This window comes from Canis aureus, chromosome 13, assembly GCF_053574225.1.
Source record: "Canis aureus isolate CA01 chromosome 13, VMU_Caureus_v.1.0, whole genome shotgun sequence".
Taxonomy (NCBI): domain Eukaryota; kingdom Metazoa; phylum Chordata; class Mammalia; order Carnivora; family Canidae; genus Canis; species Canis aureus.
The window spans coordinates 55032555-55057756 of record NC_135623.1 but is presented as its reverse complement, the minus strand read 5'-3'; the positions used below and the strand labels follow the sequence as shown (position 1 = coordinate 55057756).

Below are 25202 nucleotides of genomic sequence, written 5' to 3'. Positions count from 1 at the left end.
ATGCATATATACATAATATGTATTTTTTAAGGAGAGCTGGTTTCTTATTATGAAAGAATGAAAAGTTTTTACTTTTTAAAAAATTACTCAGAATATGTTAAAAACTTGTTTTTAAAATGTTTAGTATTATGTATACTATTTAAATAGAACTCATGCTTATTTGATGATGGAAGCACACAGACTTTAGAGTTAGACAAATCTTAATCTAAGCTACAAATTCATCATAAATCAGCTGTGTAACCTCAGGCAAATTACTTAATTTTTTTGAGCCTTAGTTCGTTTTTTAAATAGAAGTGATACTTTATAAATTTCTTAAAATTAAATGTGATAAGGTTTAATTAAGAGTTTATTTTGGTACCTGACCCATCTCACAATAAATGTTAGTTCAAACATATCGAATATAATTTTTTCATTACATAAAATAGCACACATATGTTTTTCGCCTTTTGTCAGTTAAGACTTATATGCATCATTTTTGAGATGAAAATCTTAATATTTATGTGTGATCACTGTGTCATTTCATTTACAGTTAAACTTTTAAGAGAGTTCTTCCTTTTTAAAAATATATGTTCAATTTAAATGTTTTTCAAGTCTAATAATCAGGTGATTGTCAGGCATTTGGAGGACAAGCTCATTTCTACCCTGCTTAGTTTATTATTGTGATTGTAAACAAAGGATGTACAATTCAAAGTCAAGCAACATTTCACATGGATGACGGAGGTGATAATAGTTTAATTCCTGCTGGATCTTTTTTCTTTGCTCTGGAGAGTTTATACTGACCTTGCCCAAAATCTGATGACCTCCCTATTTTACTCAACTGTTTGGAAAGCCAGGCCTGCCATTGCTGGCCCTGAGGGGGTATCTGAAAGACCACTGAGTCACTGACCCATGTTGAGACTGGATTTCAAGTCTGATCTACAGGACCTCTGAACTAGTTATACATGGGGCTTATTGTACACAAAAATGTAACTAGCTGCATTTTTCTGCTTATAAAATACCCCATTGAATTGTGGTTTAAGTGTTATCAGTAAGGTCATATGTTTAATTTACCAATTTTCTTATTGCAGATCATTTTCTAGTCTACTTGTAAATTTTGATCTTTTATCAAAGGTAGTATATTACAACTAAACTGGAGTGTTTTGAAATATGAACAAAATATATTGTTAAACTATGGCTAAATGTAATGAATATTTTCCTGGCTGATGAAGGGACCAAAACAGTGGCATTTTAATGCTTATAAAGATTTCGTTTTTTTCTGATAAAATTCCACTTTCCACACCTCCTAAAAAATATAGCTTAAGCTATTATTGTTACAGTATGTTAATTTCTGTTAATATTTTATCAAGCCTTGGGATCCCTGGGTGGCTCAGCGGTTGAGCGGCTGCCTTAGGCCCAGGGCGTGATCCTGGAGTCCCGGGATTGAGTCCCACATCCAGCTCCCTGCATGGAGTCTGCTTCTCTCTCTGCTGCTTTCTCTGCCTCTCTCTGTGTCTGTCATGAATAAATAAATAAAATATTTTAAAAATATATTTAAAAAATAATAATAATATTTTATCAAGCCTCAAATAATATTCAAATGTTGGTATTGAAGAGTTTTGAGATTATGAGAATTGTCCTAAAGGAAGGATATAACCAACCAATAAGGTGTTAATATTTAAATTTGGTTGGATGGGATCTGCATACCTTAATAGTAACTCTGTGATAGAACTATGATAAGGAAAGAGAAAAAAAACCATTATATTTATTTTGTTCTAATTCTCCACAAAAGGAAATGACCGTGCACTTTTATGAATATCTAGTCAATATTCTACAGTTTATAATGTGACATTGTCTTTTATTTTTATATAGGAGTTGATCCCTGAATTTTATTATCTCCCTGAGATGTTTGTCAACTTCAATAATTATAATCTTGGAGTGATGGATGATGGGACAGTAGTGTCTGATGTTGAACTTCCTCCTTGGGCCAAAACCTCAGAAGAATTTGTTCGCATAAACAGATTGGTAAGATAGTAATCATCTACTCTGTCTGTCATGAGCCTTTTCTCAAAGTATCTTTCATGTGTTGGTATAATCATTAACCCTTGCTCTTCTGTGTTGAATTGTAGTTGGGAGAAGTTACTGAAAGTGACATAGTTCATTAATTTCCATATACATTTTATTAAATTTTATTGACTTGAAAAATGTAATGGTTTCTTTTATGCAGAATTTAGGTTACTTTCATATGCACATGATAATTCAGAGTGATACGAAAAATTATAAGTGAAACTGGAATTGTATGCTTTTATGCAACATGAGTTTCTTATACCAGGAAAATAATATAATTCTGTGCTCCAGGTTAGAAGGTCATGCACATTTTGGTAATCGAAACAAGATTTTCAAGTTATACCTTGTTATCTTTCCAGGGAAATCTTCATGTAATATTTAGAACATGAAAACTTAAAAGCACAGTAATCATTGTGTTCTTCAGACTCCTCCCTAGCGAACTCTTTTAAAGTCCTCTCTTATGTGCATTCTTATATTATTTCATGAAAAAGTAATATGTCTTTTCCTTTTTGCCGTAAGTTTCATAAAAGTTTAGAATCTAGGAGCTTTTTTTCTCCATTTTTAAAAGTAATGTCTTTGTCATACTCCATTTTAAAAGTGAAATCTTGGTGCCTGGCTGCTGAGTCAGTAGAGCATGAAACTCTTGATCTCAGGGTTGTGAGTTCAAGCCTCATGTTGGGTGGAGATTACTTAAAAATAAAAAGTAAAATCTAAATTCCATTGTTTTTAATGTACACTTAAAAATTCTTGCGTTTTAGCTTTCTAAGTCATATTTCTTACCTTTTATACCAACATTTATATTTTAATTCTGTCTTCCAGATCCTTATTGCAATCCCATTATTACTGAAATTACACACATTTTATGTATACTGGAAGCAATGCAGGGGAAGTGGAGTGAACATAGACCAATTTTCCCAATCCTGGATAAATCACTTTGCTAATTTGATAATCACTTTTGCTACACTAGGGAGTTTAACTTCCTGAGCCGTGGTGTCCTCATATGTAGTCTGAAGATTATGAATATAAAATTTTAATTTTGTATGTAAAAAAAGAAAGTAGTACCTAACATTATTCTGTCACAATCTTCAGGCACGTGTTTTGTTTTACTTTTACCCCATGCATTTTGGAAAATTAACTTAAAATGAGGGCCAAGACAAAGGCTAGCTCTGACAGATACTGAAGGAGATGTCAAACTTTTAAATGTAACAGTTGTCTCTGGTTAGGTGATTCCACATGCTCTGCCCAGGGGTTCATGGAAGTCAACAGAACGTATAGTAATTCCATAATTTTTTTCTTTTAGTGAATACCCTTTTAAAATACATTTATTGAAGTATAATATATGTACCATAAAATTCACATTTAGAAGTATGCAATGAGTTTTAGTAAACGTATAAACGTATACAGTTGTGTAACCATCACCACACTTTAGAACACTTTTATCACTCCAAGAGGTTTCCTTCTACCTCTTTGCAGTCAAGTTCTGCTCTGGGACTTTATGTCCCAGGCAACCACTGATTCTGTCTCTGTAGTATTGCTTTTTAAAGAAATTGTATGTAATTGGTGTTGTGCAGTATATAATCTTTGTGTGCCTGGCTTCTTTTATTAGCATGATATTTTTGAGATTCACCCATGTTGTTGCATATGTATCACAACATATCATATTGTATTGCTGCATAATATTCCATTGTATAGATATAATACATTTTTGTTTATTTATAATTTTCCAGTGTATGGTCAGTTAGGATTTCCAGTTTGAGGCTATTATAAACATTTGCATATGTTTTAGGGTTTTCATTCTCATGGATAGATTCCTGGGAATTTAGTTGCTGGGTCATATAATGAGAAGTTGCAAGGAACTTGGAATTGTCAATATTATTTATTTTAGCTGCCCTAGTAGGAATCTCATTGTAATTTTAATTTGTGTTTCCCTAATGATTAATGATGTTGACTACCTTTTCACAGGCATATTTTCTACTCATATCTGTTCTTTGGTAAACTATTCGTATCGTTTGCCTATTTTTTGAAATTTTTTTTGTTATTTAATTTTAAGTGACCTTTATGTAGTCTTTGTGAAGGTTCTTTATCCAACATATGTTTTGCAAATAATCTTCTCCTAGTCTTTTCATTTTTTGATGGTTTCTCTGCATCCCAAATGAACAACCATTTTTAAAAAAATAGTTTCACTATTAGGTAGATATAAAATAACATTTATGTGACATTTGTAAGGTATAAATAATCATCCTTATTCTTCAGGAATATATTTTTAAGAGAAAAGATTAACTCATGTTCTAATCGTTTATTATTAGAACACTTTCTTAAATATGTTTTAAAATTTTAAATACCAAGGGAACCAGCTCTCTATTAATTATTACCATATTTAGTACTATTACAAAGAAGTTTGTTAGAGTGTTTAGTTCGCTTTAAAAGAGGTAGAAGGCAAAAAAACATCTGAATAAATTATATTAAAAGCTTTTCAATAATATTATGACAATTGAGGAAATTTAATTCTGTAAACTGAGGTAAGCCCCTCTCCTGATAATAATATCCCCATCTCTGCTCTCACTACCTTTATCTCAGAAGAGCCACATCAGTTTGGGATGGGCTTCCCAAGGGCACCGTAGAAAAGAAGGTAGCAACCTACTAAATTGTTTTTAATCAGATTTCAGTTTTGCCTGCCCATGAAATTATATACAAAATAGTATTTTACAATACTAACTGCATATTTATTATAACTAACCATTAACTTTATTAAGCATTTGTGCCAGTGATTCCTTTTTCTGTGAGTTTTATGATGTCTTTGTAGTTAAGTCTCTGAATAAGCTTACATTAACAGAACTGCATAAAAATCCATTGCAAATTAAATGCAAACATAGTTTACAATCGAATATTTATATCTCTGATCTTTGAATTTTATAATTAGGAAAGATATTTGAGTTTACTTACATTTGTCTTAATGAAAGAACTCAATAACTCATTCACTTTCAAAAATATTTAGTATACACCTGTGATGAATAAAGCTTACCCTACAGTACAATCTGTATTGATTCATTTTATAATTTCCTCTTCACTTTCTATAAGTGATTAAATTATTAGTATGGTATTTTATGTATTTGTTAGCATGTTATCACATAGGGTTTTATCCTCCTCCTCTTTTTGGCTTACCTCTTCAAGTCCACAGATTTTATGCAATGATTGTAGCTCATGAAATGCATACTACTTTGATCTGTGACCTTTTTGTGGTGCTAATCGGGTTCCTGATATCATTATACCTTACTCATTAATCATATTTCCTGCAGCCCGTCAGGCAGCCAGACAGCACAAGTCCCTGTTTTCAGCCCTCTGTTGGCAGGTTTCTGCTTTTCCAGATTATTACAGACGATACTTTGGCTTCTCATAGCCAGAGCCACATCAAGCTGTGTGTTACAATTAAAGTCAGATGGTCCTCAGGTTGAACAGGGATATAGTGTTGCAGCTGTCTCTCTTCCTGGAACAAACCAGCACCAAGAACAGATGATCTATAGGACAGTGAATAATAACAGATTGTACAGTACTCTGCTGGTAGCAGGGGATCACAGAATTAATTAACTGACATACTCATTTTAAGATACACAGCATGTCTTTTTTATGTATTTGGCTGCCCATATATTAATTCAAATAGATACGATATTTTTTAGGAGCATGATTTTGATGGCAGACCAGTAATGCCACATTTTCTATTTTTGTTAGAGGACCATAAATACTATCTTACCTAAACATTTTAATCCTCAGAGCTTTCTGTAAGTAATGAAGATCTTATTTTCAAGTTGATTGCCAATTGGCAAATTGGCTAAAGTGTAGGATTTATGTACAGAAGACAACATCCTGTGTATTGTAGAAGGAAAACCCACTTAGGTCCAATTAGTCTTTCAGGTAAATAAATTATATTTTCTTTGTTCTGAACAGTTCGAATCAGGATAAAACCAAAGCAGTCTTAAGTCCATCCCAGATATTGGTCTGTATTACTTAATAACCTGAACCAGAAAAAAAAAAATTATTCCAGATACTGCTTCAGAAATATAAATGAGAAACAGGCTTTCATACTTTAAAATAATATAACACTGTATGAGTTCAGACTGGTCATCAGTTATCTTTTATGATATAATGTTGATTTCACGGACCTATATTGTATTGCCTCTTACAACCCTCGAGTTTTAAGTTGCAGTAAGGGACAAACCCATACTCTGAGCGGGTAATGATAGGTCTATTTATAAAAGTTGAAGTGAAGCATTTTGTTTTAGCTGAAGGATATACAATTTGTTCAAATTATAATAAAAGAAATTTATTCACGTAAAGATACTTACTGAGTACCTCTCTGTGTGCCAGCGATGTTAGACTCAGTAAACAAGACAGACAATATCTCTCCTTCTTTGGAGGTTACTTCCTTTTTGATAACTTAGGTTTTTGAAGTAGAAGGCTTCTTAAGGCTGAGAGGTGGCATGAACCTAATATGGAAGGCTTCTGTTGATTAATGGTTCTGAGGTTACCAGTTAGAGTCACATTTGCTTTTGTTATATCTTCCGTAGCTTTTGTCTTCTCTACTATTTCAGAATGGTGACATGAGTAGTCATTTCCTTTAGAAGTTAAAGAAAAATAAAATGAGTATTTTGTCTCCTTTCCAGATGATATATGGACAGCTTACAAGTGATAATATCTTTTTATATTATTGTCTGAGAAAAAAAATAAAATTTCCAGATTTCACTTCCCTACCAACCTCGGCTTTTTCCTATCTGTTGCTAAAATTTAAATGTATTCAACTTAAACCTTCATAGATCTTCTATCTCTGAAGTAATTTTATAATTTTTTCCTTTGAATTTGGAAAATTTACAAATCTCAAGTGATGACAGCATAGTTGAGACTACAAATCTGAAGTCTTTTTTAAAAAAAATTTATTTAAATTCAATTTGCCAACATATAGTATAACACCCAGTGCTTTTCCCATAAATCTCATGTCCTTAATGAAAAAGTGCTATATAGACATATAGCAGGACTTAAAACTTGAGATGAGTGAGTTTGCAATGATATAGCAATTTGATTATTGAATGGCATATTATGTTCCAAATTACAGTGTTTAGCAAAACTGTAAGGTTGAGAGGTTTGAGATTTGAAAGGGATTGCACTTATTTATTTTTTAACCTTTATTCACATCCTTGCTTCCAGTTTTTTGGAAAATACCATTTAAAAATCTTTCTTCAGAGACCTGACCAGGCAATATTTTTCTATTCCTTAGAATAGAAATACCGGGAACTAACATGCTTTTATTTCTATTGTTCCTTTTCCAATTGCTTTTTTCATTTTCCACATTGATAATGACATGACCAAGAATGTAAATAGCCATGATGGCTGGAGCGGGTAATCATTCTCAACTGTCGCTATATCCTTCCCATCCCTTCTCCATTCCCTGCAATTGTCAGATCCAAAGCTCTAGGAAATGAGAGCAGCTATATGTGGAGTTTGAAAAAAAATCTAAAATTACTATTGTTCCATTTGCTTTTGCTCCTGATATGTAATTTACTTTGAAACTTCTAGTTGTTAAAGGACATCTAAGTAGAAAAAAAGTTGTACCGTTGTGTTAGGTTATTAATTCTCCCTAAATTTATTTATAAATTCCATGTAAAAACAATTCAAGGCCCAACAAGTTTTGTCTTTTGAAATATGACAAATGGATTATAAAGGGTAGAGGGCCAATTATAGGTGAGACCTCTGAGAACAAGAACAGGTTTTGGGGACTTGCTTTATTATATATCAAGAATTATTTTAAAAGTATAATAACTAGGGGAGTTTAGGAGAAATAGACTGATTGAAGTGAACACAGAACCCTGAAACAGACCAGGATATCTATTATGTTGCAGATCTGTAGAGAAGGACTTCTGAGTTTATGATGCTGAGATCCTTACTGTATTAGTTTCTTAGGGCTGCTATAACAAGTACCACAGACTGGGTGGCTTAAATAACAGAAATTTATTGATTTGCAGTTCTGGAGTCTAGAAGTCTGAAATCAGTTTGGCAGGATTGGTTCCTTGTGAGGGCTGTGAGGGAAGAATCTGTTCCAGGCCTTTAGTTGGCTTGTTCATAGCCGCCATCTCCCTGTGTCTCTTCACAGCATACTCCCTCTATGTATCTGTCCTCTATGTGTCTGTCTCTGTGTCCAAATTTCTCACTTTTATCAGGAAATTTACCAGTCATATTAAATTGGGGATCCACCCTACTACAGTACGACCTTATCTCAACATAAATTATTATATAAATAATCATTTTATATCCAAATAATGTCATTTTTTGAGTTACAAAGAAGTTATGATTTCAGTATATGAATTTTGGGGAACATAATTCAACCCATAAAAATACCAATATGGAAAAAAAGTGAAATCAGAACCTTATACCACAAACAAAAATTAAAGTATTGGGACACCTGGGTGGCTCAGTTGTTGAGTGTCTACCTTCGGCTCAGGGCGTGATCCTGGTCTGCGGATCGAGTCCCATATTGGGCTCTCTGCAAGGAGCCTGCTTCTCCCTCTGCCTGTGTCTCTGCCTCTCTCTGTGTCTCTCATGAATAAATAAAAATCTTCTAAAAGTAAAGTGTGGTAAAGCTTTAAATGTGAAGACAAACCATAAACTTTTAGAAAATAATACAGGAAGATTTCTTTGTGAAGTTGAAATAGGGAAAAGTTTTCCAAACAAGAAAAAAAAGTAAAAAATTATATATCACGTTAATTGGTTTTTGGATGTTAAACCAACATTGTATTCCTTGAATATATCACACTTGGATGGTATAAATTCTTTTAATATATATGGTATTTTGTTTTGTTAATATTTTGTTGTGAAATTATTACTTTTGAGGATTGTTGCATCTGTGCTCATGAGGAATATCGGTATGTAGTTTTCTTTTTTGTGATATCTTTGACTTTAATACCAGGATGATATTGGTCTTATAGAATGAAATATGGTAAAGTGTTCTTCTTCCACTATTTCCTGAAAGACGTTGAAAATATTTAGTGGGGTTCACCACTGAAGCCATTGGACATGGACTTTTCATTGGAGGAGGATTTTAAATTACCGATTCAGTTTTTTTACTTGTTACAGGTTAATTCAGATTTTCTACTTTTTTTCTTGTATCAGTTTCAGTAATTTGTATGTTTCTAGGAGCTTGTCCATGTAATATAACTTATTGGTATAAAGTTCATAATATGCCTTATTTTAATTTTTCTAATGTTGGTAGAGATGTGTTATTTCATTCATCCCTAATTTTTGGTAATTTATATCATCTTTTTTTCATGGTCAGTCTGGCTAGCTAAAGTTTTGTCCATTTTTTTTATCTTTTTAAAGAACCAGCTTTTCATTTCATTTATCTTTGTCTACTATGTTTCTGTTTTTTCTTTCACTGAGGGATGACTCTAATATCCACTATTTTTTTTCCTTTTGCTTGCTTTGGGTTTACTCTTTTGCTAGATTCTTAATTTAGGAAATTAGGTTTTTATTTGGTTTCTTTCTTCTTTGCTAATACTGACTTTTACAGTATGAATTTCCTCTTATGTACTATTTTTTGCTGCATCCCATTAATTTTGATGTTTTGTTTACTTATCTTCATTCATCTCATAACATCTTCTGATTTCCCCTGTGATTTTTTTTGACTCCTAGAACATTCAGAAATGTATTGCTTAGTTTTCAGACATTTGTGAATTTTCCTAATTTCCTTCTATTTTTCATGTCCAGTTTAATTTCATGATTGGAAAATATACTTTGTATGACTATTTTAAAGGCACTGAAACTTGCCTTATGCCTAGCATGTGGTCCCTATTGGAGAATTTTCCATTTGTTTTTGAGAAGAATGGGTATTCCCCTGCTGTTTAGTATTCTTTAGATATCAGTTGATCAAGTTGGTTTACTGTCTTCAAGTCTTCTAGATCTTTGCTGATTGTCTGTTTCTGTCCGTTTTTAGTAGTGGTATGTTGAAGTCCCCAGATATGTCACTGTTGTCAGTTTTTGCTTCATGTATTTTTGATCTGTGATGTTAAGTGTGTGTGTTAGTTTCCTATGAGTGCTATAACAAATTACCAAAAACTTGGTGGCTTAAAACAACAGAAATTTTTTCTCTCACAATTCCAGAAGCCAGAAGCCCAAAATTAGTATTACTTTTCCTCCAGAAGATCTCTGCCTCTGTCCTCACATCACCTTCTCCTCTTCTGTCTATAGTGAAATCTCTCCCTGCCTCCCTTTTACAAAGGATACATGGGATTACATTTAGGGTCCTTCCTGATAATTTTGCTTAGTGTTTACATCTCAAGATCCTTAATTTAACAGACCTTTTCTCCACATAAAGTACCAGCTACAGGTTCTAGAGATTAGGATTTAATATCTTTTTTCGGGAGTTGGGCAGCATTTTTCAGCCTACCACTGTGCATATGTATTTATATTTGTTATTTTTTCCTGATGAACGCTGATGAACTGTTTTTTCATTATAAGTTGTCCCTTTTTGTTTCTAGTAATTTTTTAGTCTGTTTCACCTGATAATTAGTATAGCTTAGTCCACCTCTCTTAAAATTATACTATTTGTATTATATATAGCTTTCCATTTTTTCACTTTCAACCTATTTGTATTTGATTATAAAGTGCATCTTTTGTAGTTAGCAGATAGGTGGATCATGTTATTTATCTAGTCTAATAGTCTTTGCCATTTAAAGCCATGATTGATGTGGTTGGATTCATGTCTACCATTTTACTTATTATGTTCTTTAGTCTTAGGTCTTTTGTTTCTCTGTTCCTAACTTTATAATTTTCTTTTACTTTGAATAGATCATTTTTAGTCTACTATTTTAATTTCATTAATTTTTTTTTACTATTTCTTGTAACTATTTTTATAGGGATTGCTCTAGAGACAGTATACATCTTAATTTGTGTCATTTACTTCATAATAATACTAGCTTAATTTCAGTAGGGTTTAGTGACTTTTTCAAATCCAGCTATGTCCTCCCTCCCTATTTTGTGCTGTTGCCAAATATATTACTTCTATATATGTTATAAATCCACTACACAGTGTTACACGTATTGCTTTATGCAATCTGTCTTCTAAAGAAGTTAGGAAACGAAAAAAAAAAATACCTATCAATTTTATTTCCTAATGTTACCTTAATAGAAACATTCCAAAATAAAAGAGTGCCTCAGATACTCAACATCATATAAGAATGGGGCAATTCCCATATAGGAAAAGTTCTGTAGAATTGAAGTTTATACTTTCAAATACCAATGTTTGTCATTGTTTCTCTTAAAAAAATCTTTTTATGAAATGGATTATACATTTCCCTGTCTCTTAAGCAGAGAATTCTGAACGTAAATACCCTTTTCTGGAATACTCATGGCTAAATATTCAGATAGTGTTGTAATGTCCTGAAAAGTTAGAGGTATATAGAGCTTTTTACTCCTCAGCCAAAATGATCCACATTTCTCTGCTTTCTTTTAGCTTTTCTGTCAGCATTTCAGAATTGTTTCTTGTGTCAACTGTCACTTCTTATCACTTTTCTCTATCAGAGTTTCCATCTTTCTTTGAGCTATTATATTAGTTTATGCATATATGGCAAAGTAATAGTCTGAAGGATGACCCAGTGACTCCCATCTTTAAAGCTCATAAGCTTTTGGGGCACCTGGGTGACTCAGTGGTTGAGCAGCTGCCTTCGGCTCAGGTCATGATCCCAGGGTCTTGGAATTGAGTCCCACATCATCCTGCTTCTCCCTCTGTCTATGTCTCTGCCTCTCTCTCTCTGTTTCTCTCATGAATAAATAAATAAAATATTTAAAAATATATAAAGCTCATAAGCTTTGTGCTTGTTTTCCTCATGGCCTTCAGTTACTTTGAGTTATGCTATGTTCTAGATGCACACTAGAAGACCTTAAGTCTGAATTCTGGATAAATGAAACAAACTATATTTTGTTTAGTGACATATTACTGTGCTATGTACAGGAAAATAAAGTGAAATATATCTAAGGTATACCAAATTCATGTTGGAAAAGTATCTAAATTAGTGTTTATTCTGAAGTAACTTCCTGCTGACATTATTATTTAATGTTTCATTAAAATATTAATGTAACATTAAAAACATTTTAAATTTTGTAAGAATAATTAAAAGAATTCCTCCCCACGTATATTCACCATCTCCATAATTCTGAAAAGGTTTGTGTCTAATAGTGATTACTCATCCTTGCAGACTTCAGCCTCAATGATACAGCTGGAAATGTGAGGGAGAATTACAGATTTCTTTTTTACCTGGCCTAAGAACCTGTAATAGTTGTGGTAGCTTTTCACTTCTGGAACAGGTTCTAGCTCATAGATTTATGCCATTATTTTCTTACCACAGTGCCTACCACATGCTATTCCTTTTCATTGAAATGTGAGCCTACTCTTTTTTTTTTTTTTAAACAACAGATAATCAATTTATTAAAAAGGTTGATTTAAGCATCTGCGATGGTGACTTCAACCTCGACTCCAGGCTCAATACTGATGGAGGTAATCTGTTTAACAATCTCTGAAGGACTGTGCAGATCAATGAGTGGCTTGTGGATCCTCATCTGAAAACGATCCCAAGTCTTAGAACCTTCACCACAAGGAGTCTTTCTCGTAGTGATTCTGAGAGTCTTGGTAGGCATCCACACTGGTCCTTTCACTTTGAGATTCTTTTCCTTTGCACCTCTGATCAAGTCAGCACACACCTTTTCCAAAGATTTTACGTTGCAGCTGGTTAGAGTAATTCTAAGTCGGTGAATCACCACCTCTGGTTCTACGGGTGTCTTCCCAGTGTCTTTAAATGCCATGGCTGCGGTGCGGCTTCCTGACCGACTTGGTCCTCAGCGAACAGCCGTGAGTCAGGAGCAGGAGCGAGGCACCCTAAGCTCCGCTCTAGCTGCAACCGTGTCTTCCTCAAAGAGCCCTACTCTTTTTTTAACCAAACTGTATCTTAAAACTCATAACCTTACCCTTCTTACCACCCCCCTCAAAAAACAAAATAAAAACTTGCAAATAGCTTTTCTTAAAACTTATCTTCCTTGAACTGTTTCATAAAAACCTCTACATATTACTCTGTAGCCTCCCTGTAGCTCAGTCTTAATCTGATTTTATACGCATATGACTCATAGGTCCTTGCCTAGTGGATATCTTCTATTCTCATGTAGAGAATCCTGGTTACAAGTATAAACTGTATCATTTACAGTAATGTATTTTAAAATGTGGCGCATGGAAAACAACCTGTATCAGAATCCCCTGGAAGTACAGTTAATAAATTGTGACATTTACCCATATGGTGATTTGTTTTTCATATATTTGGATTCCTATATAGTTTTGACTGAGAGAGAAACAGCTAGCCAAAAAGAAGAAACATGCTGATTACTTTGATAGTTAAGTTTCTCATGACAAATAATTTTGCTTTATATGTTATAACTCACATATTTGTTTAGTACAAGTTAATAACCAAAATATCCATCAACAATTAGACATGATAAAAATTAAGCAATGGCCATGTTAGATTGATCCCTCTCATCTCCAATACAGTTTTTTCCACTCTTAGGTTACATAGAAATTCACAAATGCTTTCTTCCAGCACTTGCTTCACTTTTTCACATTTAGGTGTCTGATCCTTGGTTTCTGGTATGAAAAACAGATCTAAGTTTACCTTTATTCATATGATTAGCCCATACCATTTATTTTGAAGTTCATATTTTTTCCCCATTGTTTTGAGGTTAGGAAGGGAGTTTATATCACCTTTTTTGGCAACTAACACTGAACCACTAGGATAGTTCAGAATAAGTACTAAACAAATATTTGATGAATAAATATGTGAGCAATTTAATATATTTCTTTAAGTTCTTGAAGTAGCTTAATGTGCTGATTCAGGGGAAAAAATAATAAACAAAGTGTCATCTTTGGTAACTTAGTACTTGTCCAGAGCAATTTAAGTTCTCCAGAGGTTAGAAGGAAGAAGGAGAAGGAGGTGGAAGAGAAGGCGGATTTTATACAGAATTTAATCTTTGTGTAAATTATCACAGTAACATGCTGCCAGGTACAGCTGGAAATTCTAATTTCTGCCAGGGACTAATGATAATGGTTGGAGAAAAAAAAGTGAGACTAATGGGCTCACAATATGGGACTAGAAGCTGAATTCACAGACAAATGCTTACTCACCCAATTCCTCTTATGACCACCATTGCTTCTTGCGGTGCTCTGCAGGGCTGGGAAGAAGTTGCCTTCAGTCCCTCATTGCTTTTGTTTCTGGCACTGAGCCATGTCACCCACAGTTGCAGTGTACCTGAGAAGCACCATGTTTGCTATGGGTTTTCTTCTGCTTATGGATGCTCTCGTGTAACTCTCTGCACAGTGATACCCAATAAATGACTGTTACTGAAGTATTTATGTCCGTTGGACTTGCCAAAAAGTAGAATACATCCAACATATTTTTTTCCAGCTAAAATGTGTAACCCAGCAAATTTCTTGGTCATGGTAGCCAGAAAGTGACCTTTTACCAAAAAAAGAAGAAAAGGAAGATGAGGATTGTTTCATGCTTTTCCAGCATGATTATTTTTTACGACCTGGTTGATTCTTGTACTCTGTATTTGAGAATGATCGTTCAAAAATAAACATTAGGTTGGATATCAGAGTACTTGCAATGCTAGGAAAAAATGAGTGGTTTTGAGAGTATTGTATAAATATGAAAAGGTGGCTGGTTTTCTCTATATTAACAGATATTCCAAATATGTTAGGATACTTTCTATAAAAGGTAGATATTCTGGTTTCTTATTTTTAAACAAAGGCAAATTTGGTTTGCCTAATTGTTCTCATATTAAATAATATATTAACTTGAATGTCATAGTGCTTGTATTTTACATAGAAATGCACATCTCATGTTTCTGAGATATTTTAGATTTTTTTAGCTTAAATCAGTTTCTGAATTTTATTTTCTCTCTCTCTTCCTTCTTCCTTCTTTCTTTTTTATTCATTTTATTTTTTGTTTTAAATATTTATGTCCTACTTGAACATTAAAATGTTTTCTACATTTTATTTGAGAATCTTTTTTTTAAAGATTTTCTTTATTTACTTACTTATTTAGAAAGTGAGAGGAGGAGGAGGACAGAGGGAGGAGAGAGAGAATCTCAAGCAGACCTCATGCTGAGTGCCTAGAGCTGGATATGCAGGGTTTGATCTCACTACCATAAGACCATGACCAGAGTGGAAATCAAGAGTTAGATGTTTAACCAGCTGAGCTAGCCAGGTGTCCTGAGAATCATTTTCAACTTAGAGTTGCAGGAATAAAAATACCACATAGAACATTTATATGTTCTTTCCCCAGTTTAACTGTTGACTCTGCCTGCCCTTGGAGGGCAGCGGGGGAACATGCACAGAAAGTTGACTTATCTCTGTGGGATTGGGAGAAAGCACAAACTCAGTTGAGTTCATCACAAGACCTTCCTTACAATAAATGCTGAAAGGAATTCTTCAAGCTAAAATGAAAGAATACTAACTTGTAAATGAAAACATGAAAATTTAAAACACACTGATAAAGATAAGTGTATAGTCAGAAAAAGAATATTCTAATACTGTATTATTAGTAGTGTGTTAATCACTTAACTCTATTATAAAAATTAAAAGACAAAAGGATTAAAAATAACTAGCTATCATAATCTGTCAATGGATACGCAATATAAAAAGATATAAATTCTGACATCAAAAACCTAAAATGGAGTGGGATAGAATTTTTCTATGCAAAGTTATGAATTTAAAATAGACTTAACGTAGTAAGATTTCTCTTTGTCTTTCTTTTTAAGATTTTATTTATCTATTCATGAGAGACACACACATAGAGTGAGAGCAGAGACACAGGCAGAGGGAGAAGCAGGCCCCATGCAGGGAGCCTGACGTGGGACTTGATCTCAGATCTCCAGGATCAGGCCCTGGACTGAAGGCGGTGCTAAACCGCTGAGCCACCCGGCCTGCCAATCTTATTAGTAAGATGTCTTATATAAGCCTCAGGATAACTACAAAGCAGAAAGATAAAGAGAATATACTCTACATGCTAGATACACAAAAAGATAAGAGAATCAAAGCATACCATTTCAGAAATCATCAGTTCACAGAGGAAGACAGCAAGAGAGAAAGAAAGGAACTATATAACATCCAGGAAACAATTAAAAAGATGGCATTAGTAAGTCTTTACCTGTTAATAATAGCTTAGATATAGAAGAGAGAAATCAACAATGATACATTAATAGTAGGTGGTTTCAGCACTTCACTTTCAACAATGGATAGATTATCTAGACAGAAGAGCACTAAAACATTGGACTAGAATTATACTTAAGACCAAATGGACGTAGCAGATAAATACAGAATGTTTTATCCAACAATGGCAGAACACATATTCTTCTTAAGTGCACACAGAACATTCTCTAAGTATATCATATGCTAGGTGAGAAAACAAGTCTTGGCCAATTTAAGAAGATTGAAACCATACTAACTTTCTTTTTCAAAATAGTGATGTAGAGCTATCCCAGATACAAACCTGTGCATATATAGTCAACTGATCTTTGGCAGGAGTGCCAGGAATACACAGTGGGGGGAGGATAGTCTATTCAATAAATGGTGTTGGGAAACTGGATAACCACATGCAAAGGAATGAAAGTCTTACATTACTCAACAAAAATCAATTTGAAATGGATTAAAGGTGTAAATATAAGAACTAGAACTGTAAAACTTGTAGAAGATAACATAGGGAAAAAACTCTCTGACATTGATATTGGCAATAATTTTTTTAAAAGATTTTTTATTCATGAGAAACACAGAGAGGAGAGAGAGAGAGGCAGAGACACAGGCAGAGGTAGAAGTAGGCTCCATGCAGGGAGCCCGACGTGGGACTCGATGCCGGGTCTCCAGGATCATGCCCTGGGCTGAAGGCGGCGCTACACTGCTGAGCCACCTGGGCTGCCCTGGCAATAAATTTTTTTTATATGACTCAAAAGCAAAGATAAACAAATGAGAGTACATCAAACTTAAAAGCTTCTGCCCAGTAAACAGTCAACAAAATATAAAGGCAAGCTATGAAATGGGAGAAAATATTTTCGAACTTTATATACAATAAGATTAATACCCATATTATATAAGAAACTTATGCACCTCAATAGCAAAAAAAGAAAGAAAGAAAGAAATGACCTCAATTAAAAATAAGCAAAATATCTGAATAGACATTTTTCCAAAGACATACAAATGGCCCACTGGTATACACAAAAAGGTATTCAGCATCACTAATCATCAGAGGAGTGCAAATCAAAACTATAATGTGTACCTGTTAGGATAGTTTTTCAAAAAGACCATATAGCAAGTGTTGGCCGGGAATAAAGAAGATGGTGTGTATACAGTGGAATATTATTTACCCATGAATAAGAACGAAATCCTGCCATTTGCAACAAGATGGATGAACCTAGAGAACATCATGCTAGGTTAAATTAGGCAGGCAGAGGAAGACAAATACTGTATGATCTAATTTACATATGGAGTCAATTAAAAAAAAGATGCCAAATTCATTCATAGAAACAGAGTAAAATGGTGGTTACCAAGTCTCTAGGGTGGAGGAAATAGCATCTGCTAGTCAAAAAGGTATAGAGCTTTAGTTACAAGATGAGTAAGCCCTGGGGATCTAACGTACACCATGTAAATGAAACCAATAGTTATTTAATACTATAATTAGTAATGCAGTGTTATGCATGTGAAATTTGCTAAAAGAGTAGAACTTAAGCACTTTACCATATACACTAAAAAAGAAAAAGGTAAAACTATGTTAGCTGATAGATATGTTAATTAATCTGATTCTTGTAATTATTTCACAAAGTACACCTATGTGAAATCTTCACAGTATGCACTTTAAAAATATACAATTTTGTCAGTTGTATTTTAATCTAAAAAATTTTTTTAATCTAAAAAATTTTTTATAAAATTGTGGTTATGTGTATAGTATCTAAACATAATAAAAATATAAGGGCATATACCAACACCTTAATAGTTGATGCTGGGGTGAGACCTGGGTCGATCCCAGGTCTCCAGGATCAGGCCCTGGGCTGAAGGCGGTGCTAAACCACTGAGCCACCCGGCCTGCCCATCGTATTAGTAAGATGTTTTATATAAGCCTCAGGATAACTACAAAGCAGAAAGATAAAGAGAATACATTCTACATGCTAGATACACAAAAAGATAAGAGAATCAAAGCATACCATTTCAGAAATCATCTGAAATGGTATTTTTTTTCTCTTCTAAATTTTCTTTAGGGACTAGCTCTTATTTTTAATAACAAAATATAACAATATAACAATATTAATATAACAATATATTAACATTGTGTTTGAAAAATGGTAACAGAGTTATACATTAGAAAGAAGTTTAGTGGTCTATAAGGATAAGATGAGGGAAACTTTTTTTTTTAAATCATTCTAGAGAATCAACTACCAATAGAATACAAAGGTCATTGGTTTATTTCCTAAATAGAGATTGATTTAAAATGTCCCTTGCCTAGGCACTGACACTTGACAATTGCCATATGAAATGAATGAATAAGCTTATAGTCTGGAAAGTGTATGAAATAGGAAATAATGGGATTTTCTACATGGCTGTAGCATAGGTTTCTTGGGCAAGAAAAGCCAATGATAAGTCTTGAGAGGTAGGTGGAGGCCACATTTATGAAGCTTTTATACCTTACTAAGGAGTTGGTACCTCATCTTCTAGACAGCCAGGAATCACTAGAAAGACACAGAAGGGACATGATTATATTTAATTTATTGATAAGGAAGGTGGAAATGTGAACTTTGGGCTAGAGTTGGGAAAAAGGAGACAGGAAATTCAGGAAGCTATTATAGGGAACTGAGCAAAAGATGAACAAGAACAATAGTTAAAACAATGGCAGAGGGGATAGAGAAGACATTCTAGATATCTGGGTCATAATAGAAGTTGAAGATGACCTTGAGATTTTAAACTGAGATTACTGGGTGAATTGTCTTACTAACAACTGAAATATGTATTATAGGAAGAGGATGAAATATACTTTTTAAGAAAGATAAATTCAATTTTGAATATATTATAGTTGAGATATTTTTAATACGGATTTCAGAATATAGTGGGGTAAATGATAATAGTAGGGTAAATGATAGTTCTATTAAGTAACTTTTAAATTCCTGTTTTATCTTGCAAGTACAGTAATAGATAATATTAACATGTAATTGATTGAGGTAATTAGACCATCTTTTCCTGACTCTTCTGGCTCATTTTTGCCACACTAGCCTTTCTTATCTCTTATTTGGACTATCCAATAAGCTGCTTTCTAGTCTCACTACCTCTTTAGATATATTTAATATGCTGCTGAAGGGTCTATCTTCTAAACATGTAGTACAACCATATTATTCTCTTGCATTGAAATCATGACTGTAGTGGGATTCCTTTTAGAACCACCCCCCCCCCACCAATTTCACCACTGAGAACTCAGCTACACGTAGAAATTATGCCTGTAGTATATTGTCACAGTAAATTTTCTGTCTCTGACATTCTATTTTCTTTTTTTTTTTTTTACATCCTATTACAGTGAGTGAAATCTGTTCCCTCTAACTTCTTCTTGTTGATCTTTATTCCATCCCCAAAACCCAAAAAAAGCAAATTTAAGTGTTACTTAGTGCTTCTGATATATGGTTGACAACTGCATGGGTCTATTTATACATGAACTTTTTTTTACAGTACTCTAAATGATTTTTCCTTATGTTTTTTTTAAGATTTTATTTATTTATTCATGAGAGAGACAGAGAGAGGCAGAGACATAGGCAGAGGGAGAAGCAGGCTCCCTGCAGGGAGCCCAATGTGGAACTCCATTCCCTGACCCCAGGATCATGCCCTGAGCCAGAGGCAGATGCTTAACCCCTGAGCCACCCAGGCATCCCTCCTTATGGTTTTCTTAATAACATTTTCTTTTCTCTAGCTTATTTTATTATAAAAATATTGTATATAATGTATATAACATACAAAATATGTATTAATTAGCTGTTTATGTTATTGGTAAGGCTTCCCGTCAATAGTAGGCTATGAGCAGTTAAGTTTTAGAAGAGTTAAAAATTATGTATGGATTTTTGACTGGGAGAAGTGGTTAATGCCTCTAACCCCCACGTTGTTCAGCAGTCAATTCTATAAATATAATAGCCAGAACTACAAAGTCCTTTTTTTTTTCTGTGAAATCTCAGGTGTACTTTGTATTTCTCTTACAACTTTCTTTATTCTGCTACGTATTATACCTACTGCTATTAGCCTAGCTTTTCGTCTTTCTCATTATCTGTAAATAATAGCATAAACGTAATAAGATTCCAGGAAATATTCCATAGACACACCTACAGTTCTAATTCAGGTAAATTTAAGTCGCATGTATAATAGATTTGGTCATGTGTTTTGCACTTACATATCAACTATCTCAATAATTTTGTAAAATTGTGTGATACATGCATGGACAAGTATGATGCATATATACTCAGAATATTAGGAATGTTGTCCCAGATGTTCAGTATTAGCTAACTTGTAACCATGGTTAAGTTACTTAACCTCTCTTGACAGCAAATAGATAATGGATATTAAATAAGGGCAGTAGGTTTTAAGCATTATGACAGATTTAGAATAGGTGTGATACTGAATGATCACGTGGCTACTGACACAAGGGAATTGTGATGTAAAAGAAGATTAAATCTTCTTTACTGTGGTAACACAAAATAATGATGGGTAACACTTTTTTGACGTGAAAATGCATTCAGTAGAGAAAATTAATGGGTCAGCACCATGTCTGAGTTTCTTACAAGGACATCTGAAGTTATTTATTACTCCCGTGAAAATGTCCTCAGCCTATTCTTTACATAAAAGTGTCTGCAATTCATGCATTAAATGTTTATAATCTAGCACTGGCTGATAGAATCTGCATTTCAACTCCAAAAATTAGTGGTTATGGATAACTTGAGATTGATGATCCCATAAAAGAAGTAAATTATGAATTCATAGTCTAGAGTTGTAGAGTTGAAGAAGAAATATATTATTATAATGTATGACTTGCAAGTAGAGAAAAGCATTTAAAAAAAATATTTTCTCAGCACATTTCTTTCATTGCTTCTCAAAGTCCAGTGTTTCGTTCAGCAAATATTTATTGGTACCTACCCTGTGCCAATTCTGGAAAGATACAAGGACGAATATTATGGAACTCTGCCATAAAGGGAATTTACCATTTAGTAATGGAAATAACTGGTACAGAATGTGACAAATTGGAGCATAGGTGACAGAGGAATGAAGATATTTAAAAGACATTTGAGCTGGGTATTGAAGGATTTTCTGTCTCTAAGAAATACATTTCATGTTTGAGTATAGTTGATCTCTTAGGGCTTTCATCTGATCATATTGCCTTTTTAGACTATATATACATATCCTGTTTTTCTAAATATAACTATTTTTACTGCTGATTTTATGATTTACAGTTTTCATATAGACCAAAAAGTAGTTGTTTAAATGGAGATGGAAAGTTTCTTTCCAAGATAAAGTCTGAGCTGGTAGGCAATCCATGGAATTAGGAAAAATGTAATCTATGATGTTCCCAGTTCCTTCTTCCTTGTTCTTCCATTGCTTGGGTTTATTCTTCTTTTGCAGTCAGCTTTCATATTCACATCCTAGCCCTTTGGAAAGAGACAAGCAGCTTCTCTTTTAAAGGATGTGACTAGGAAGTTGGGTGCATCACTTCTGCTCACATCCCAATTTCTAAAATTTAGTCTCATGTTTGCTGTTAGCAGCATGGGAGTTTGGGGTGTGTAATATCAAGCTCAGTTCCCTAAATTGCAAAGCAGGATGGGTCTGTTGCTAAAAGTAAAAAAGATAAAATGTATTAATGGGAAAGATTTAGTTGTCTGTACTATAGTAAATCAGGAAATTGATATTATAGAATATGCCAGGAGAAAATTTCTGGTTTTGTACTTGGGAGTTCTAATGGAGTTTATTTGGCTTCATTACTATCATATTATTTTATTAAAACTGTCTTTGTCATCCTTTGCTTTTCTTTCTTGATACTACCTGAAAAAAAGGCACTAATAGGAAGAAGAAAGGATCACACAGTGGTAGAAAGAAGAGTTAAAGGGATTAACTTGAATCCCTTGAGGAGGAAATTTTTGTCTGTTTTATATTCCCAGTTGCCTATGGAACAAGAACTATTTGTGGAAGCTAGGGAAGGTTGAGAGTTCTAGAGCAAGAACAGCAAAAAAACAGGCGAGAAAGCTTTACTCACAGTTAGCAGTAAAGGTTTCCTCCAAAGTGAGCTTGCTCTATACTTCTGGCATTTATCAGGAAGTAGGAAAAGTAGGTCAGCAAGGAAAAAAACGTGTTGTGGCAAAGTGACAAAATATGGTGTGGGCAGATGGTCCAGTTCACTTACCATTCTGTTCTCAGAAAAGATGTTCTGAAGTATGGGAAACATTATTCAAGAGATTACTTATTAACTATTTTCAATTCTCAGGAAAGATAGCCAAAGTATAAGTCCAGGGAAAGCGCATTCTGAAGTTTATCTACATTTATCAAGAAAATGGATGGCTTATGCAAGTTCAAGAAAGGTATATCCTTGGGTTTTGGACTTAGCAAGAAAATAGGTTCTTTTATGTGTGAGAGTCGCAGAAAAATCTTAACCCCTTATAGAAGGAAGCCTCCTATATTTAATTTATATGCTAAAATGTCTCATTATAATGACAGATTGAAGTATCGAAGTATAAAAGTAGAATTACCAACCATAATGCCCTGTGATTGCACTGAAATTGTGATTTCAAGTGCTTGAAAAAATTAGCGACTCATTTCTAAATAAATAAAACATTAGTTGCAGGTATTCTATTCATCCTCATTCATGAGCAAAAAATAAATAAATAATCTAAACAGAAATAGAGGAGTTCACCTGGGTGGCTCAGTCAGCTCAGGTCATGATCCCAGGGTCCTGGAACTGAGCCCTGTGTCAGGCTTCCTGCTCAGCATGGAGTCTGCCCCTCACTCCCTCTGCCTGCTGCTCCCGCTGCTTGTGCTTTCTCTGTCAAATAAATAAATACAATCTTTAAAAAAAAATAGAAATCCAGATCCTAGTATTCTCACAACAGATTACAGTCCCACATTCATTGCTAACAACACTGACAATATGTACCATATGAACTTCCTGGTGAATTTATTCATTATTGATCTTGCCACTTACAATGGCTGAAATAAGACCAGTGGTACCTGAGGGTGAGATACTAGACACATCTCTGGCTTTAGAGTCTTCTCATCCTCCTGTTTTTAAAGATTTATTTATTTATTTTAGAGAGAGGTGGCAGGGGACATGGGTTGCAGAGGGAGAGGGAGAGTCTCAAGCAGACTCTACATTGAGCAGGGAGCCCGATGCAGGACTTGATCCCACGACCCTGAGATCACGATCTGAGCTGAAATCAAGAGTCAGAGGCTTAACCGACTGTACCACCCAGACACTCTTGATTCAGGTCATAAGCAGGCAAAATTCTGAGCATTAATCTCCTGCAGAAATACTTCTTAATGTAAATGTTCCTAGCAATGTTGCAAGTGATTCTTTCGGATCTTTTACAAAAGTATAAATTGAAGATACCATTCATTTTTTGCATGTAATATTGATCGTCTTAAACCATGTGTGCTAACAATTCTTTATATTCTTTATTCATCCAACAATTAACAGGTCACATACCTATCTAGGCTCTAGAATAGTGTTATTGACCAAAAGTTTCTGTGATGATGGAAATATGTATTATCCTTTATGGTAACCACTAACCATATATGGCTATTGAGCACTTGAAATATCACTAATATTACTGAGGAACTGAATTTTACATTTTAACTGACTTAAATTTAAATAGCTATAATTGGCTAGTAGTTACAGTATATGTGGTGAAGCTGTTGAGATACAGTGGTTAAAAATAAAGTCTCTGGGGTGCCTGGGTGGCTCAGGTAGTTAAGTATCTGACTTTTGATCTCAGCTCAGGTCTTGATCTCAGGGTTCTGAATTCAAGCCCCTTATTGGGCTTTCACACTGGGCGTGGAGTCTACATTGAGTGAGTGAGTGAGTGAGTGAGTGAGTGAGTGATTAAAGTTAGTAAGTAGGTAAGTTCCTACCTTCTTGAGTTTACTTTTCTATTGTGATATCCATGAACCAGTTTAAACACTTTATTGTATGTAACCTTACTTAAGCCTTTTAAAAAATTGTATCGTTTGTTGTGAAACTTTTAGTTTTACTCTTTGCTATGGACTGTATTGTGTCCCTATAAAATTGATATGTTGTAGCCCTATTTCCCATGTCACTCTACCGGACATATAGGGCATCTAAGGAAGTAATTAAGTTTAAATGAGGTCATAAGGGTAAAACCTCTATCCAATAGTGCTGGCATCTTTTACAACAGTCATGTTATGGAAGGAGATAAATTCCCATTGATAGATAAGCAGATAAAAGACGGTATGATATGTATATACAGTGGAATATTACTCAGCCATAAAAAGAATGAAATCTTACCATTTGTGACAACATAGATGGACCTAGAGGATATTACATTGAGTGCAGTAAGACAGAGAAAGAGGAATACCATGTGATTTCACTTATATGTGGAATCTAAAAAATGAAACAAACAAAACAAAATAGACTGATTTTAAATACAGAGAAAAAAATGGTAGTTTCCAGAGGGAATGGGTATAGGGGGATAGGAAAAATAGGTGAAGGGAATTATGAGGTACAAACTTTAGTTTTAAAAAAGAGTAAGGGCATGATCCTGAAGTCCTGGGATCGAGTCCCACGTCAGGCTCCCTGCGTGGAGCCTGCTTCTCCCTCTGCCTGTGTCTCTGCCTCTCTCTCTGTGTCTTTCATGAATAAATAAATAAAATCTTTTAAAAAATAAAATAAAATGAGTTAAGTTGTGGAGATGTAAAGTACAGCTTAAGGAATATTGTCAATAATATTGTTACAACTTTGTATAGTGACAGATAGTAACTGGACTTACTGTGTTGAATATTTCATAAGGTACATAAATGTGGAATCACTGTGTTGTACACCTGAAATTAACACTGTATGTCATTT

The 25202-nt window shown here is 34.0% G+C and overlaps 1 protein-coding gene and 1 pseudogene across 11 annotated transcripts in view; one reads left to right on the top strand and one right to left on the bottom strand.

Annotated features, from left to right (window-relative positions):
- The window catches only part of LRBA (LPS responsive beige-like anchor protein), a 721151-nt gene that overhangs the window by 585603 nt on the left and 110346 nt on the right, over window positions 1–25202 (top strand). For all 11 annotated transcript variants that reach the window (XM_077846317.1, XM_077846318.1, XM_077846323.1 and 8 more), the window contains one exon: window positions 1849–2001. In XM_077846317.1, coding sequence (XP_077702443.1) covers window positions 1849–2001 — 153 coding nt within the window. The remainder of the gene's footprint in view (window positions 1–1848; window positions 2002–25202) is intronic.
- On the bottom strand, window positions 12492–12913 carry LOC144281666 (small ribosomal subunit protein uS10 pseudogene; annotated as a pseudogene).